This window comes from Nerophis ophidion, linkage group LG21, assembly GCF_033978795.1.
Source record: "Nerophis ophidion isolate RoL-2023_Sa linkage group LG21, RoL_Noph_v1.0, whole genome shotgun sequence".
Taxonomy (NCBI): domain Eukaryota; kingdom Metazoa; phylum Chordata; class Actinopteri; order Syngnathiformes; family Syngnathidae; genus Nerophis; species Nerophis ophidion.
In genome coordinates this window covers 19,697,230-19,715,595 of record NC_084631.1, presented here as the reverse complement: position 1 = coordinate 19,715,595, position 18,366 = coordinate 19,697,230, and the positions used below count along the sequence as shown (strand labels likewise).

Genomic DNA, 18,366 nt, shown 5'->3' with positions numbered 1-18,366 from the left:
AATGTTTACAGCATTATTTGCACTTTATACTCTTCACTTTTTTACTGTTTAATGATGCCATTTCTGTTTGTCATGTATAATTGTGTCTATTTGTGATTATCCTTGAATAAACAGGTCAGTTTCTTGTTACCAACCATTGTGTATTATTCAAATTCACCTAATTCAGCTGGCTAGTTATTATTAAGAGTACTAAAACCCTTTTCAACATGAATCTGACAACTAAGTAGGCTAAATAACTTTACCATGCTCGGATAGGCCAGTATCGGCCAGTATCGGTATCGGATCGGAAGTGCAAAAACCTGGATCGGAACATCCCTAATCCATACACAGTGTGTAGCCTCTCTGTTAAGTAAACAATCACCTCCATTGAGTGTTGGGACTAACGCGTTACTGTAACATTATTTTTTGGCGGTAACAAGTAGTCTAACGCGTAATTTTTTATATTCAGTATCTCGGTTACCATTACTATATGATGCGTTACTGCGTTATTTTACGTTATTTTTTATATAGTATCGGATAGAAACTGAGAAGATCTCAGGGTGTTTTATTGGAGAGTTGCAGTGTCGTCCTGTGTCACAAGGAAGAAAAGAGGCGCGCCGCACGCTGTGTATGTCTTTGTTTACTAACAAGACATCATTGTGGAGCCGAAGCGCAGTTTCTTAACATGGAGATATTCTCACTAGTTTTCTTTTTTCGAGCACAAAGAAAAGAACATTTTAGTTAAATGTAAGTTGTGTCTTGGATCAAAGATCCTATCTACTGCCCAAAACAGCAATTCAAATCTGCTGAATCAGCTACAAAAGCAACATGCTTTGATAAAGCAAGTAAAGAGAGACACACTTTACCTTAGGATTTTAACGGAGGCGCTGCTAGCCAGGACAACATTGATAGAGCCATTGCAGCGTATGTGTTAGAAGACATGCAGGCTATTTCTACAGTGGAGTCACCCGCTTTTAGGCAGCTAATTAGCATGATAGCGGAAGTCAAACGGCAAATGGCACAAAAACATTGTCTAAGTTCCTGCACACAATGGACAATGAGCACAAAACACTCCAAAGTCTGCCTCTGCTCATCATTCAGCACTGAAGGTACACACACTGTCAATTATCTTATATACACTTTCATTCTAGACTCTAGAGTGTTTGATTATCACATCACTCTAAATGTATAGACTATACAATTCACAAAGAGGCATTCTAGTGGGCCAGCCAATATTTCCTTTTCTCTAAACTAAAACTTGGGAAATGCGCAGAGTGTTATGGGCTTCACTGAAGAGATTATTTTATTTCTGGTTAGGCATGTGTATAGCAGTACGTGGGCGGTATATAGTGACATGAAATATAATCATGTCATGTGTGCCTTCCTTGGGTGAAGCCAGTTTTACAGCTATGTTGTGACATGTTGTTATCATGCGGTTTGTTACTTATGTGTGTTAGGTTACAGCTATTTAAAATAGTTTTGTCAATTTGTTCGGTCCCAAAATAAATTGGCCCTTTGAAACATATCTTTGTTTTTGGGTGTGGTATGTAGACCACATTGCTTAGCAGAGTTCAGTGATGCAAATGCATGTCAAGTTGATCAACAGATTGTATCATTCTCCAGTGCAATAACAGTACTGAAATGAAGGCTTAAAGTGCATTAATGGGAGCCTTAAAAAAAAAAAAGAAAAAAAAGATGTCCGATAATGGGGGTTTTTGCCGATATTCCGATATTGTCCAACTCTTAATTACCGAAACCGATATCAACCGATATATACAGTCGTGGAATTAACACATTATTATGCCTAATTTTGTTGTGATGTTTTGCTGGATGCATTAATCAATGTAACAAGGTTTTCCAAAATAAATCACTTCAAGTTATAGTAAAAATGCCAACATATTTATAATTGAAGTAATTTTTTTTAAACATGCCTCAAAACAGCAGCTTGGAATTTGGGACATGCTCTCCCTGAGAGAGCATGGGGAGGTTGAGGTGGGTGGGGTTGGGGGTTGCTGGGGTGTATAATGTAGTGTCCTGGAAGAGTTAGTGCCGCGAGGGGTCCTGGGTTTTTGTTCTGTTGTGTTTATCTTGTATATAACTGTTGACCAAGTATGCCTTGCAATCACTTGTGTGTGAAAAGCCGTAGATATTATGTGATTGGGCCGGCAAGTAAAGGCAGTGCCTTTAAGGTCAATTGGCGCTCTGTACTACCCCCTACGTTTGTGTACACAGCAGCGTTTTAAAAAGTCATAAATTGTACTTTTTGAAACAGATACCGAGGATTTTTAAACCGATACCAATAATTTACGATATTACATTTTAAAGCATTTATCGGCCGATAATATCGGCAGTCCGATATTATCGGAAAGATCTCTACTAAATAGTTACTTTTCACAGTAAGTAACGCATTACTTTTTGGTGTAAGTAACTGAATTAGTAGCCGAGTTACATTTGAAATAAAGTAATTAGTAACTGTAACAAATTACTGGTTTCAGTAACTAACCCAACACTCCCTCCATTACATCAAAAACAACTGTATATAGTATTCCTGTAACTTTATCACTGGAGGACGAGGCTAAACAAGTTACACACCAAATGGAAGGCAGGACAGGCATGCTAATAGCTGAGCTAACGCAAAGAAATGAGACTGTATTGAACTTTAAAAGTCACAATTTAAAAACATTAAAGCAGAAAGTAAGCAGTTATTAACAGGAAATTAACAAGAGTTTGGGAGGATAGTAAAACAACAAATATTGGGGTGTCAGCATTGTTGCAGCCAGTACCCGAAATGTAAGTGGCGGGCCAATCAATCCATAAAGGGTAGTATCAGTACATGATCGATACAAGAGTGAAAAGATCGATTAGTATTATTTATTGTCATTTTTAGACCTATTAGTGCATATTTACAGCTACAGTTTGTCATGTGCACCTTTGTTTTAGCCTTTCTTACCTCCATGTGATGCATCATATTGAAATTGTGTTCCAAATAAACTTCAAACAACTGAACAACAAGTGCACAAACTATAGTCAAATCTACATTTTAAAAAATAACAGACAAAAATAAGGTTGGTTATTGGTATGGACTACTAAAAAAAAAAAAAAATTATGCATTTCTAAGAACATTTTGGATGTCCTTGAGATTTTTAACCCCACACTGATCTGTTGGCTTCCCGCCCAAAAGGTTAAGAAAATGAGAGTTGTTTGTCAAGGCAAAACATGCAGAGAATACATTGCCGCAAAATTTTCGGAGTAATTTGTTTTTAAATGCAGCAGCGTCTTTATCTCCACCGTCTACCCTAGAGTATAAGTTCCAGAAAAAGAACAATCCTTCACAGTCGAATTCGGCATCCCTCAGCCCTGTGTGTTGTGTTGTCATGGCACTGCGAGGAATGAAGGAAAGATGTCAAACGAAGTGGAAACAAGGGAGCGCTAAATGATGGCAGTTACTGTAGGAATCAGGTCAGAAGAAAGTGAAGACCAAAGGAAAAAGAATCACAAGCCACAGAGGGCCTTGTTTTCTCAGTCTGACGTGGGAACACGAGCACCAGGAGTGTTTGTTTTGCTTAATGAACACGCCATATGCTCAGTATTGCACTCAGACTGCAGCAGGTTGATTGCAGTGTGTGCATGTGTCTGCTCCTGGAATGTGAGAAAAGATTCTCCATTGACTGACGGCAAGCTGCTCTCTTTCTGTCAACCGAGTGAATCACTTGGATGGGATATTCTTAGCAATATGATGCAGAAACACAGCGTGGTACATCGGAATCCGGGAAAGCATGACTAGAAGCCAGAAAGGCGTGAAGGGAATGGAATGCAGGGAATACTGTCAAACAGGGAAACTTTGAAACCTTAAAGTCCTGATCTCCATTTGAGGTATTGTCTGCTATGCTCTTGCCAAGACATTTTGCATAATTCCAGCTTTGTGGGAACAGCCTGTTTCTGTTCCTACATGACAAATCAAGGTCTATAAAGTCATGTTTAGAAAAAAAAAACTTTCGGTCAAACACTGTTGGGATCTTCTGGCACATTATATAGCAGTGTTTCCCACAGATTGCCAACCTATTAGTGGCGGTGGGGGCATGGCTAGGTCGGTTTCAACAACTGGCTATGATGCATGTGTTTTCTTTTAAGGGGACCTATTATGCAAAACCGACTTTTATCTATTGGTGCCTGTTTTTGTGAATTTGGGATCTGCATAAGTACCGAAAATTTGAAATCCAACCATAGTTATAAAAAACAATCTTGCCTTCCCTCATACTTCCTCCAATTTGTGACCTTTTTTTAAAGTGTGACATCTGTGGATTTCTCCATATTTGGTTGAGGTTTACCCGAAGAGTGCGAGTCTGCCATTGTATTCCGACGTTGTAGTCAGTAGGCTCCTTTTTTTCACCCTTTTGTTGTAGGGGCTGACTGGCTCGTACATACACATGCATCCTCCGCTGTTTCTATTTCTAACACAAACTAGTGTACAGTTCTAACTTATATCGGTCATTAGACTCAATATAGAAGCGTTAAAACTACAACATGGCTGACAGGAAGAAGACGCAGTCGACGTGGAGGCACGTAAATCAGACCGCTCACAAAATGGTGCATTCTGTAGAGACGGTCAGAAAGCGGCTTGAAGATGGTCTGTAAAACAAAATCTATGCAACATTTTGACCCAAGATCCACCATTACAAGGCAATGTTATAATGTAAAAAATAAATTATAATATGACCACTTAAAAGGGGTGAATAAAAATTATAGGTAACGTACTTTTCGGAGTATAAGTCGCTCCGGAGTATAAACCGCACCCGCCGAAAATGCACAATAAAGAAGGAAAAAAACATATATAAGTCGCACTGGAGTATAAGTCGCATTTTTGGGGAAAATTTATTTGATAAAACCCAACACCAAGAATAGACATTTGAAAGGCAATTCAAAATAAATAAAGACAAGTGAACAACAGGCTGAATAAGTGTACGTTATATGACGCATAAATAACCAACTGAGAATGTGCCTGGTATGTTACATAACATATTATGGTAAGAGTCGTTCAAATAACTATAAAATATAGAACATGCATTACATTTACCAAACAATCTGTCGCTCCTAATCGCTAAATCCCATGAAATCTTATACGTCTAGTCCCTTACGTGAATGAGCTAAATAATATTATTTGATATTTTACGGTAATGTGTTACTAATTTCACACATACGTCGCTCCTGACTATGAAAAAAACTGCGACTTATAGTCCGAAAAATACGGTATATTTAAAGACAACTGTATTTATTCATTGATAAACATATATTTTTTGTTCTTTCGTTAGATCGCATATTTTTGAATTGTTGCTGCCTATTTTATTACAACATTGTAAGACAGGCAGCACTTTGTACACTCCTTTAAAATGTTGATGAAAAAACTACTTCAGGTTGTTGATAATTTCAAGAATGGAGTTATTGTAAAACTAAGCACAGAGAAGAGCACATATATTTAAGACTAATTTTGAATCAACAACACAGTTTGGTATCTACTGACAAAAAGCAATACAACCATATAGGACAAATGTTGACTCTTATGTCGCTAGCTTAATGCTAACATACAACGGATGAGCCCATTGACAGGCAAACACAAATTACTATTGCGATTGTTTTGAATTTTTACCGGAACAAAATTGAAATAAAACAACAAATACATTTTTCCTTACAGGCAAATAGTCACAAAACTTTGTGGAAACAAATGATTAGAGCTAACGTTGTACAAACATGCCAGTCTGCTGGCTTACGTGTACTAACTATGAAGCCTGTTATTCAAACCTCAAGCTAAATATCAAACAAATAAAGTCAATGTTTTGTTATAAATAAATTATAATAAATGGGTTGTACTCGCATTGCGCATTTCTACCTTCAAGGTACTCAAAGCGCTTTGACACTACTTCCACATTTACCCATTCACACACTGATGGAGGAAGCTGCCATGCAAGGCGCTAACCAGCACCCATCAGGAGCAAGGGTGAAGTGTCTTGCTCAGGACACAACGGATGTGACGAGGTTGGTACTAGGTGGGGATTGAACCAGGGAGCCTCGGGTTGCGCACGGCCACTCTCCCCACTGCGCCACACCGTCCCTTGCCTCGAGATGGCAGCAAATATATCACGTAAAAGATGAAGTGTGGTTACCTTCTTGTATTGCAAAATATATTTTTAAAAATATTATGTGGTGCAAGAATTCAAACACTCGGAACCGGTTCTCGTTTTCATACCCATACCTGGCGTGAAAATTTGGGGGATTGGACAAAGTGGCAAGGCCATTCATAATTTGTAAGGATTGGCTACATTTGTGTGGATTGGCAAGATGTCAAGAAAGGGGAAATACTGTAAAATCCGAGTGTAGTCATTCCAGCCTATGAGAAGTATGGTTTGAATAAATTCTTCAGGGCCCAAAATTAACATGAAATTAACTCCTGTGATGAGTATTTCTAAACTTCTAACCTCAACTGTACAGTATGTAACCAATTGAAGACACACGTTTTTGTAGGTTAAACATAGTAAAATTAAAAACAGTAGTTTGTGGTGTGTGTTTTATGAAATACATGTGTTTATGAGAAATACTACGTACATAGACATAAAAAAACTGAATGTGGTCTCACAGGTGTTCGGCTTCTTCAAATCAGGACCACATGCAACTAATCTCCATCTTACACAAGTTGCTTTTTAAGACGGCACATGTACACATGCTGTCAAATGCAAGCAACTTAACACAAAATATGTTAAAAGACAGACTTTATTTTCAATTTGTCAAACCATGTGTTACATTTAAAAAGCCTATTGTTTCTCCTTGTCTCGTTTATCCCCCTAATTCAGCTGCCGGATGATCGGCTGGTTAGCAACAGGCTGAAAAGCGCATTACATTTCTCCACAAAAACGGGAGGAAACAAGCAATGTCTCTATCGCTTAAGCTTTTTCCGATTGCAAACCCTGTCCTGTCATTATTCACTACTGAACATGTATCCATTGAGGAGAGAAAGGGAGGAAGACAAATTGGAAATAGTATTGAGCTGTTCTAAAAGTATATAGACTTGGCAAACGGGGAAAAACCTGACTTAAAAGCTACCCAACGTACAGTGAAAGTATTGAGACTTGACAATTAATCAATCAAGGGTTGATTGTTAGTTTTTTAGATTGAATCTTACGTTTACAGCCTTATAGTGATATTTTCCCTCGTCTCAACTTGGGATGTAACGATAAACAGTATTAATGACAACCACGGTAAAACTCAAAACGGTTTTGAATTAGAATTATCGAAATCCATGTTAGATAAATGCACTTGGATAAATTCCTAGGACTGACGGGCACCAACAGAAAAGACAATCTTTCTTTCATAATGATTCTTATTAACTCTCAAAAGTCTCATGGATGCAGGAGCAAAGAAATCGGTAGCATAGCATCATGTTGCAACTAGTGATGCAACGATAAACTAAAAACATAACATGATAACTGCACTCTGAAAAAGTCACGGACTGACTTGTTTCTCTCTATACTTCTGTTAAAATGTACTAAGCACTTATTCTTATGTTGTTTAGATACTTAACATTAGTTTTAGGTGATGCTACAAATTTGAGTATCAATCTAATGCCAATTTTCTGGTTCATTGAATGATTACTTTTTAAAACAATATTACAAACAGCCAAAAAAAGGGATGTAACAATAACAATTGAATGTTTAAATGATTTCTTACTATTGGCTCCGATTTAAATCATTTTGTTTTTGCCCTTAAAGCCTTCTTGTGTCCGGGCACTCATGGTGCGTTCCATTTATTCTCGTTGGAAATCTCAATTGAAACGCCCCCAAGGTAGGATTTCCTACTCGGAAAGCAGGAGAGTTCTTACCTCACCCGAGTTTGCTTCAAAGACTGAGTAAAAACAATAATGGAAGCCATTAAAGAAACTACAATTTATAAACACATTCCTGTCATAGCAACTAAGATATGTATTCCAGTGCTACCTTTCACATGTATTTAAATGACATTTACAAGTGTTAGTAAAACTCCACATTCAGGATTTTGCATGGATTACGTTTTACATACATTCTTCCAAGCCTATTTCTGACCGTCTCTTCAGGTTGCGCCATTTTTTGGGGCCATCTTATTTACGTGCCTCCACTTCAACTGCGTCTTCTCCCCGTCATTCATGTTGTAGTTTTTAGCGTTTCAGTATTCTACTGACGGATAGAATTTGGAACTAAACGCTACTTTGTATTACAAATGGCAACAGCAGAGGATGTATGTGCATGTACAAGCCAGTCTGCCCCACAAGAAGAGGATAGAGAAAAATAATGAGCTTTTTGACTTCAGCGCGTACTACAATGGCAGACTAGCACAAAGATCGTTGGGTAAATTTATACCATATATGGAGATATCCGCAGATGTCACAGGCCAGAATATGTCACAGGACAGAGCAAATTCCAAAAATAAGATTATTTCATTAAATATCTATGCAATGCCTCGACTGTTTTATTTAAACATTTTTAGGACTTTTGGGGATCCCAAATACAGAAAAGCAGGTATCAACAGGTAAGAAAAGTTGGTATAGGGTGGGCATGTCAGCAGGCTGGATGGGAGAATACGAATAAGAGAAAGGAGCATAACTTTAAGTGGCTTAAAAGTAAACGGTAGAATAGGGTTCTAAGTGAACTGCGAAGAGTGAACACAGTTTGAAAAATTACCGTAATCGTTGAAAAACATTTCATTTAAGACAGCACTAATGACCAAGTATGTGAAAGACATCAAAGACCGCTTATCATTCGCAACAAAGTAGGCGGGCTTAGGTGAGGAGGCTATGGAATCAAACATGTCAGCTAAATTTATTTTGGCCCCCAAATGGTAGCTTTGCAAACAACACACAGTAGAGGACAAAAGTTTGGACACACCTTCTCATTCAATGTGTTTTCTTTACTTTCATGACTATTTGCATGGCAGATTGGCACTGAAGGCATCAAAACTATGAATGAACACATGTGGAGTTATGTACTTAACAAAAAAAGGTGAAATAACTGAAAATGTTAAATATTTTACTATCTTCAAAATACCCACCCTTTGCTCTGATTACTGTTCTGCACACTCTTGGCATTCTCTTGATGAGCTTAAAGAGCTAGTCACCTGAAATGGTTTTAAGTTCACAGGTGTCATAATGTTGATGCCTTCAGCGTCAATCTACAATGTAAATAGTCATGAAAATAAAAAAAAAAGCATTGAAATGAGAAGGTGTGTCCAAACTTTTGGCCTGTACTGTATATATTCATAGAGACCGCTTTCAAGCTTACTTAATGGATGGCACAACTACTAAGCATGCTGACATCTACTACCTTATACTATATATGGCAGGATGGGGCTAAATTCCTTATTCATGATGCTGCTGGATACATAGAATCACTGTTCGGCCTGCGTCCCATTGGCACATTTTCATTTCAGTGTATGCCAGGGAACAATAAGAAACAACCCGTCGGGCAAAAATGGCTCCTTGGCCGCCTCCTTTGGACTTCCGTGATGCAATGTCTTTGTCACCCACCTCTTTGACCTCATGCAGCTGTCCCGGGTACTGATTCTTGGCCCGCCGTGCTGCAGCTGGAGACTTGTGGTGCGTTATTGTCACAATGTTACCGGGCGAGGAAGTATGGCCGAGCTGCCTCTGAGGAGCCGGCGATGAAGACGGATTTAGGTGGGGGAGGAGGGAGAAGCTACGGTTGCGGCCACAGGATGACCCCTAAGGAAGGAAGACAATGAGAAGTAAAACCAAATGGTAATATGAACACCTAAAACAGAACTATAAGTAGGTTGTGTATGAATGAAGGAGATAACATCTACATAAATAAAGTGCAGTTATACACATTGAAGTTGTGTTTATGTGAATATTTCTGGGGAAGAGTGTCCATAGCTTTCATCCGGTTCTTAAAGACGCCCATGACTGAAAAAGGTCAAGAAACACTGCTTTAAAGCGACAAATCAAGCATGAAAAACTTAAGCTGTGCTGTTACATCAGTGAGTGGCAGCTTTAACTGTTTGAAAAAACTCTCTCTTGACCTTTTTTGGCCTTATCTTACCAAGAGAGTCTTTGTCTGAAAGACTGAGGGGGAAGTTTCATTTTAGATACAGTGAGCATGCATCCAAAAAGAAATGCTGCGAGTAAAAAAAACAAAAAACATATACATACAGTAAGGGGTAATAATTATTTGATACTTTGCTGATTTTGTTTAGTTAACAATCCCACAAATAGTTTGACAGGTTTATTTTGGCAAAGAAAAACAGAATGTTAAAAAAATGAAAGCGATGTGCTAATCAGCAACCAGTCACTATCGGCAAATTTTTGACAAAAAGTATGTGGAAATGTCTGTCACAAGATACTGCGGTAGGGAACAGTAGGGATGCTGTACTCTGCATAGTCTTACACGGGACAATCAGTTTTAATAAAAAAACACAAATTGTGATATTAATCAAGATCGGATGATATAAAAATAAATTATCGTGATAATTTGTTTTGCCATATCGTGCAGCCCTATCTTTGGGGATGTTTTTCAGTTAAGGTTCAAGACAGGAAGACTTCATCAAATTAGAGTTTTATGTACCATATAATATTGGATAAGAACCACCAGAACACTAAAAAAACAAACAATAGCCAGAACACTGAAAACATGCCATACGTCTACCAGTATGACAATTGAAAAAATATATAAAACCAAGGCAACAAAACAGTGGCTCAATAAGGACCACCTTAAATCCCATTAAGTTTCAGTGGGGGGGAGCTGAAACTGACTTATCACAAGTAATAGTCTAGAACAGTGGTTCTCAACCTTTTTTCAGTGATGTACCCCCTGTGAACATGTTTTTAATTCAAGTACCCCCTAATCAGAACAAAACATTTTTGGTTGAAAAAAAGAGATAAAGAAGTAAAATACAGCACTATGTCATCAGTTTCTGATTTATTAAATTTCCATAACAGTGCAAAATATTGCTCATTTGTAGTGGTCTTTCTTGAACTATTTGGCAAAAAAGATATAAAAATAACTACTGATTTAATTATAAATAAAGATTTCTACACATAGAAGTAATCATCAACTTAAAATGCCCTCGTTGGGGATTGTAATAGAGATCCATCTGGATTCATAAACTTAATTCTAAACATTTCTTCACAAAAAGAGAAACCTTTAACCTCAGTATTTATGGAACATGTCCACAAAAAAATCTAGCTGTCAACACTGAATATTGCATTGTTGTATTTCTTTTCACAGTTTATGAACTTACATTCATATTTTGTTTAATTATTATTTTAATAAATATATTTATAAAGGATTTTTGAATCGTTGCTATTTTTAGAACATTTTTGAAAAATCTCACATACGCCTTGGCATACCTTCAAGTACCCCCAGGGGTACGCGTACCCCCATTTGAGAACCACTGGTCTAGAAAACCTTTAGAATTTGTTGATTATACGTCACGTTGTGGTTGGGATTCAAACACATATTTTAAGTCCCTGAAGAAGCCTTAAAGATGCTGTATGTCACGTATATGTGGCTTTCTAGAGGGCACTGACGTTTCTACGAGCTGCAAGCATTATGTCCACTTAGTCCCACGATTCGCACACACATGCAAAAAGTTAAACGTTCTGTTCTAAAAGCAGTGTTTGAAAAGGCGTATGATTTTATTCACCTGTTTCCTGAAATATGATGATTAATTCATTTTAATGTTGTTTGTTATTTTTAAGAAATTTAGGGAATACATCTCCAAACTAGGGGATGCGTATTGAATCCGGTACTCTTTTTTTTGGCATCGACTTAATCCCGCCGGTGCTACCAGGCACCAATTCACGTAAAACCCAACGGTGTCAGGTTTCAGTACCTGGGTTCCAAGTAACGTCACGCCCGGTTGCCGACTAAGCAGGGAATTGGCGAGCACTTCAGCAGCACTGAGAGGGTACATAGCTAAACTACTGTACCTCAAGCAAATGTTGAAATTTTCAATGCAAACAAAGAAATGTACTTTGAAAATATCTCTATCGTACTGTAAGTAAAGTAAAGCTCCACTTTACCAAATATGCGCCAACTTGATTCTAGTATATATTTGCTTTGCTATAGACATGCCACAGATTAGCATTCGCAATTTTACATGGCAATTTCAACACCTCCAAATTTGTTAATCAAAACTACAACCAAGATGCACGTTACAATCAAACAGCTGGTGCATTATAACTTACAGTATTAAAACTTTTGGGGCACAACAAAAGACTAGACAGTAAAAACTGAGCTGACTTGCTAACGCACCATAAACTATACACTATTACCACCAAAGGTATTGGATCTGCAACTGTAACTGAGACTCAGAGATGTCACAATAAAACAAGCTATAACAACTGGGCAGCAGTTATAATCAGCTCATGTTTAACGCTGCAATAAAAAAAATTATTATATTATCAAAAACAATTAATATAACTATCCATCCATCCATTTTCTGCCGCTTGTCCCTTTTGGGGTCACGGGGGGTGCTGGCGCCTATCTCAGCTACATTCGGGCGGAAGGCGGGGTACACCCTGGACAAGTCTTCACCTCATCACAGGGCCAACACAGATAGATAGACAAGATTCACACTCACATTCACACACTAGGGCCAATTTTAGTGTTGCCAATCAACTTATCCCCAGGTATAATACAACTAGAAGTGTAGAAATTAAACGGTACAAACCGAAAACCGTTTTTAACTCTAAAAATATGAATACATCGTTTGGCGAGCCTTTGTATCGATCTACATGTAGTATGGATCGATTGATGTCCGGTTGAAAAGTCATGAATCGGTTGATTGTACAAACCCCGTTTCCATATGAGTTGGGAAATTGTGTTGGATGTAAATATAAACGGAATACGATGATTTTCAAATCATTTTCAACCCATATTCAGTTGAATATGCTACAGAGACAACATATTTGATGTTCAAACTGATAAACATTTTTTTTTTGCAAATAATCATTAACTTTAGAATTTGATGCCAGCAACACGTGACTAAAGAAGTTGGGAAAGGTGGCAATAAATACTGATAAAGTTGAGGAATGCTCATCAAACACTTATACGGAACATCCCACAGGTGTGCAGGCTAAATGGGAACAGGTGGGTGCCATGATTAGGTATAAAAACAGCTTCCATGAAATGCTAAGTAATTCACAAAAAAGGATGGAGCGAGGGTCACCACTTTGTAAGCAAATTGTCGAACAGTTTTAATACAACATTTCTCAACAAGCTATTGCAAAGAATGTAGGGATTTTACCATCTACGGTCCGTAAAATCATAAAAAGGTTCAGAGAATCTGGAGAAATCACTGCACGTAAGCGATGATATCACGGACCTTTGATCCCTCAGGCGGTACTGCATCAAAAACCGACATCAGTGTGTAAATGATATCACCACATGGGCTCAGGAACACTTCATAAAACCACTGTCAGTAACTACAGTTGTTCGCTACATTTGTAAGTGCAAGCTAAAACTCTACTATGCAAAGCCAAACCCATTTATCAACAACACCCTGAAACGCCGCCGGCTTCGATGGGCCCGAGCTCATCTGAGATGGACTGATGCAAAGCGAAAAAGTGTTCTGTGGTCTGACGAGTCCACATTTCAAATTTAATTTGGAAACAGAGGACGTGGTGTCCTCCAGAACAAAGAGGAAAATAACCATTCGGATTGTTATAGGCGCAAAGTTCAAAAGCCAGCATCTGTGATGGTATGGGGGTGTATTAGTGCGCAAGGCATGGGTAACTTACACATCTGTGAAGGCCCCATTAATGCTGAAAGGTCCATACGGGCTTTGGAGCAACATATGTTGTCATCCAAGCAACGTTATCATGGACGCCCCTGCTTATTTCAGCAAGACAATGCCAAGCCAGATGTTACAACAGCGTGGCTTCGTAGTAAAAGAGTGCGTGCGGGTACTTTCCTGGCCCGCCTGCAGTCCAGACCTGTCTCCCATCAAAAATGTGTGGCGCATTATGAAGCGTAAAATACGACAGCGGAGACCCCGGACTTTTATACGACTGAAGCTCTACATTAAACAAGAATGAGAAAGAATTCCACTTTCAAAGCTTCAACAATTAGTTTCTTCAGTTCCCAAACGTTTATTGAGTGTTGTTAAAAAAAAAGGTGATGTAACAGTGGTGAACATGCCCTTTCCCAACTACTTTGGCACGTGGTGCAGCCATGAAATTCTAAGTTGTTTATTATTTGCAAAAAAAAAATAAAGTTTATGAGTTTGAACATCAAATATCTTGTCTTTGTAGTGCATTCAATTGAATATGGGTTGAAAAGGATTTGCAAATCATTGTATTCCGTTTATATTTACATCAAACACTATTTCCCAACTCCTATGGAAACTGGGTTTGTACATCTAATCTTGCTAGACTTTTGTGAAGACATAATACGAGAGTACCGTTGGAAGTCACCACGCAGTGTAAACCAATCAGAAGCAGGGCAGTTATTCTCGAGTGTCTTTTTTCCTCAACTTGGCGACTTTCTAGCTAAATCTAGAATCTTTCCAACACCTCATAGTGACTTTCTTTCTCAAAAGCGACGAGCGACAAATCTTGCAATTGTTTTGGGATGTTAGGAGACATGAAAGCATGTAACACTCTGTTACGAATTGATTAACGTGGACCCCGACTTAAACAAGTTAAAAAACTTATTCGGGTGTTACCATATAGTGGTCAATTGTACGGAATGTGTACTGTACTATGCAATCTACTAATAAAAGTTTCAATCAACCAATCAGTCTTTAACGTACGAGCGGTGCTGGTATGAGCACCGAATGTCTGCTCTTAGACAGCTAGTATTGAAAACACGTTTCGTTGTACTTTTAAGTGCAATGACAATAAAGTTGCATGCCATTCTCGTCAGAGCAGAGAGGAGACACACACCTTTTCTGTGCAAAGCTGCCGCTGTTTCTGCCTCGGTTGAGTCATGCTTCAAATAAAAACAAATCTATCGTTTTATTTTATGAGCCAGTCAATAGATTTGGTTTTATTTGTGAACATCTCAGAGACCCTTCAGTCTTTTAATGAAATTGATACGCTAACATTTAACAATGTAGATCAAAGAAAAATACAACTAAACTAGGAATCAACATAAGAAAAGTAATTTACGGTTAGAATCATGATTTGCATTTTTATTTAACTGTAAGTTTATGGATTGCAATGCATTGAAGTTGATAATTCTACTATTTGAAATGATCCATAACTGTTTATTATGTGTCTATTCAAAAACTAAACACATTACATTGTTCTGTTTGATAGATGATACGTTCAATTTTCCTTTTCACCATGCAAAGCGTCCATCTGCATCGAAACAAATCGTATCGTATTGCACTGAATCGCATCAAATTGCAATGTTTTAAAAACTATTGTTATCATATTGTAACTCGTGTATCAAGATTAATATCAGATCAGCATTTAAGGTAGAGATGTACACCCCTATTATTAGCACACACAAAATTACTGAAAATTGGTACTAGTATTGATTCTCAGGTACCGGAATATTATACCGTATCGGTTTAATTGTGAACAGCCCTACCCTAGACACATACAAATCAGCAGCATAAACCTCATTAGACACCCTTTTGTCAACTGTAACAAATACAAGGGACAGACTAAGTTCAACAGCCCAGTAAGGCAACTAGTCTAGGAGAAGGATCTCTGATATAAAATACCCCTTCCAACCCGCACCAAGCCAGCGTGGAAGGTGTAGGCTAGTAACCAGCATGAAAAGTACGCCAAATGGCAGAAACATGCTGAGGCTTTCGTCCAGCAGTGGACTGACAACGGCTGATGATGATGATGATGATGAACAAATACAAACATTTGTTAAACCAGTTTTCTTAAACCACTACTGTGACACACATTGGTTGTGTTTTTTGATTATTTTTGATAAATACACATTTGGAATTAGGAGCTGGCGACACACAAACAGCTTTAAATAGAGGAAGGAAATATAGTCACACTACTTAACGAAAAAAGATGCATGTGTGAGACCGCAGTACCAAAGAAATGAGCTGATTGGTTATGACAAAGGTGCAACTCAGCAGGGATAATGAGCCAGCCTGCTGCCGTAGATTACAATTTCGCAGCGCCATCAGCTTTTATACATATTTTTCGTTCCGCTTATCCCTCTGACACTTTTCTTAGTAGTGTGACAGCCTCTATGCGCAAACCCACAATAAAGTCAGGACGGTTATCTTCGCACGTCTCTCCTCACAGGAGGGCTGGGAAAGAGGGCCCCAGAGATGGATCTGCTCCAAGATAACAGAGGCCTGGCTACCTCACTGGTAGAGATAAAATAAATCAAATAAACAGAGCACTGATGATAGAAAGAACTAACCTTGGTTCTTTTGTGGCCATGCTGCATGAAACCGGGTTAAAGAAACTCTAGATGATGACTGACTTAACCTGCACTTCTCCATTCAGTTAGATCTCTTCATTTTCCAATTCACCTTTCCCCTCCTTTGGGATCAAATGCATACTATCTCTGCCGGTTGAGATGATTTGATTTGTAAAAGGAAAAAACTACAAAATTTAACCAGGAATGGGTGATATGCCCTACAACAGGGGTCTCAAACTCAATTTACCTGGGGGCCACTGGATGCAGAAACTGGGTGAGGCTGGGCCGCAAGAAAAGATTTCTTAAAAAATATAACATGCACTTTTTAATGATTTCACCTTCTATGAATGGCTTTCCCGCCCTAGCAACATACTTGCCAACCCTCGCGATTTTTCCGGGAGACTCCTGAATTTCAGTGCACCTCCCGACAATCTACTGGTGTAACCATTCTCCCGAATTCGACCCAATTTTCACATTATTAAGGGCTGCCGTGACTGTACTGCCTTTAACGTCCTCTACAACAGTGGTTCTCACCTTTTTTCAGTGATGTACCCCCTCTGAAAATATTTTGTAAATCAAGTACCCCTTAATCAGTGCAAAGCATTTTTGGTTGAAAAAAAGAGATAAAGAAATAAAATCAATCACTATGTCATCAGTTTCTGATTTATTCAATTGTATAACAGTGCAAAATATTGCTCATTTGTAGTGGTATTTCTTTAACTATTTGGAAAAAAGGATATAAAAATAACTTAAAAACTTGTTGAAAAATAAACAAGTCATTCAATTATAAATAAAGATCTCTACACATAGAAGTAATCATCAACTTAAAGTGCCCTCTTTGGGGATTGTAACAGAGATCCATCTTGATCCATTAACTTAATTTCTAAACATTTCTTCACAAAAAAATTAATCTTTAACAGCAATATTTATGGAACATGTCCAAAAAAAGTCGAGCTGTCAACACTGAATGATGGATTGTTGTATTATTTTTCCACAGTTTATGAACTTACATTCATACTGCATTGAAGTATTATTCAATAAACATATGTATTAAGGATGTATGAATTGTTGCTGTTTTTTGAAAGTATTTAATAAATCTCACTTGTCCCTTGGCATACCTTCAAGTTCCTCCAGGGGTTCGCGCACCCCCTAGCAGAGGACTACTGCTCCACTATATGTCATCGCGCACGGTTTTATATCACACAAGTAATGTGCCGGCTCCATATCATGTTGTGTGAGCCTTGTGCAGAACAACGTTAGTGGCTGCAAGATGTACTCGTTCAACAGCCACACAGATCACACTGAGGGTGCCGTATAAACAACTAACACTGTTACAAATATGGGCCACACTGTGAACCCACACCAAACAAGAATGACAAACCCTTTTTAGGAGAATTTTCGCACCCTAACAACTTAAACACAAGAGAACAAATACCCAGAAAACCTTGCAGGGCTACAATATACAACACTTCAACCGACGCAAGTAGGGAGAGTGGGGATGTGGGGGGTTGGTGGTAGCAGGGGTGTGTATATTGTAGCCCGGAAGGGTTAGGTCTGCATGGAATTTGGGTAATTGTTCTAGTGTGTTTATGTTGTGTTACTATGCGGATGTTCTCCCGAAATGTGTTTGTCCTTCTTGTTTGGTGTGGGTTCACAGTCTGGCATATATTTGTAACAGAATCACACAACGTAAACGATTCGATTCGTATTCGAATCAAATTTTTCCCACACCCCTACTAGATTGTTTATTTTTTCTTTTATGACGGATGGATGGATGGATGGATATCAGCACTATTGTGCCAAATAGTTGTGTGTGCGCGCGTGCGTTTCTGTGTGTGTCTGTGACTGACGTTTATTGTGCAGACACTACTTCACAGCTGAACTGGAACGTTCATAACTCGGCTCTGACGTCATGCCCAGCTCCGACTTCAAACTTTCGAGGTAAATGAAATGCAAAATATAAACAATAACAAAAACAACCATTATTGATAATAAAAAATAATGGTCA

At 38.3% G+C, this 18,366-nt stretch overlaps 1 protein-coding gene across 4 annotated transcripts in view; it reads right to left on the bottom strand.

Annotated features, from left to right (window-relative positions):
- LOC133539864 (oxysterol-binding protein-related protein 10) overlaps positions 1 to 18,366 on the bottom strand; it is a 196,079-nt gene that overhangs the window by 109,411 nt on the left and 68,302 nt on the right. For all 4 annotated transcript variants that reach the window (XM_061882123.1, XM_061882125.1, XM_061882126.1 and 1 more), the window contains exon 5: positions 9,524 to 9,718. In XM_061882123.1, coding sequence (XP_061738107.1) covers positions 9,524 to 9,718 — 195 coding nt within the window. The remainder of the gene's footprint in view (positions 1 to 9,523; positions 9,719 to 18,366) is intronic.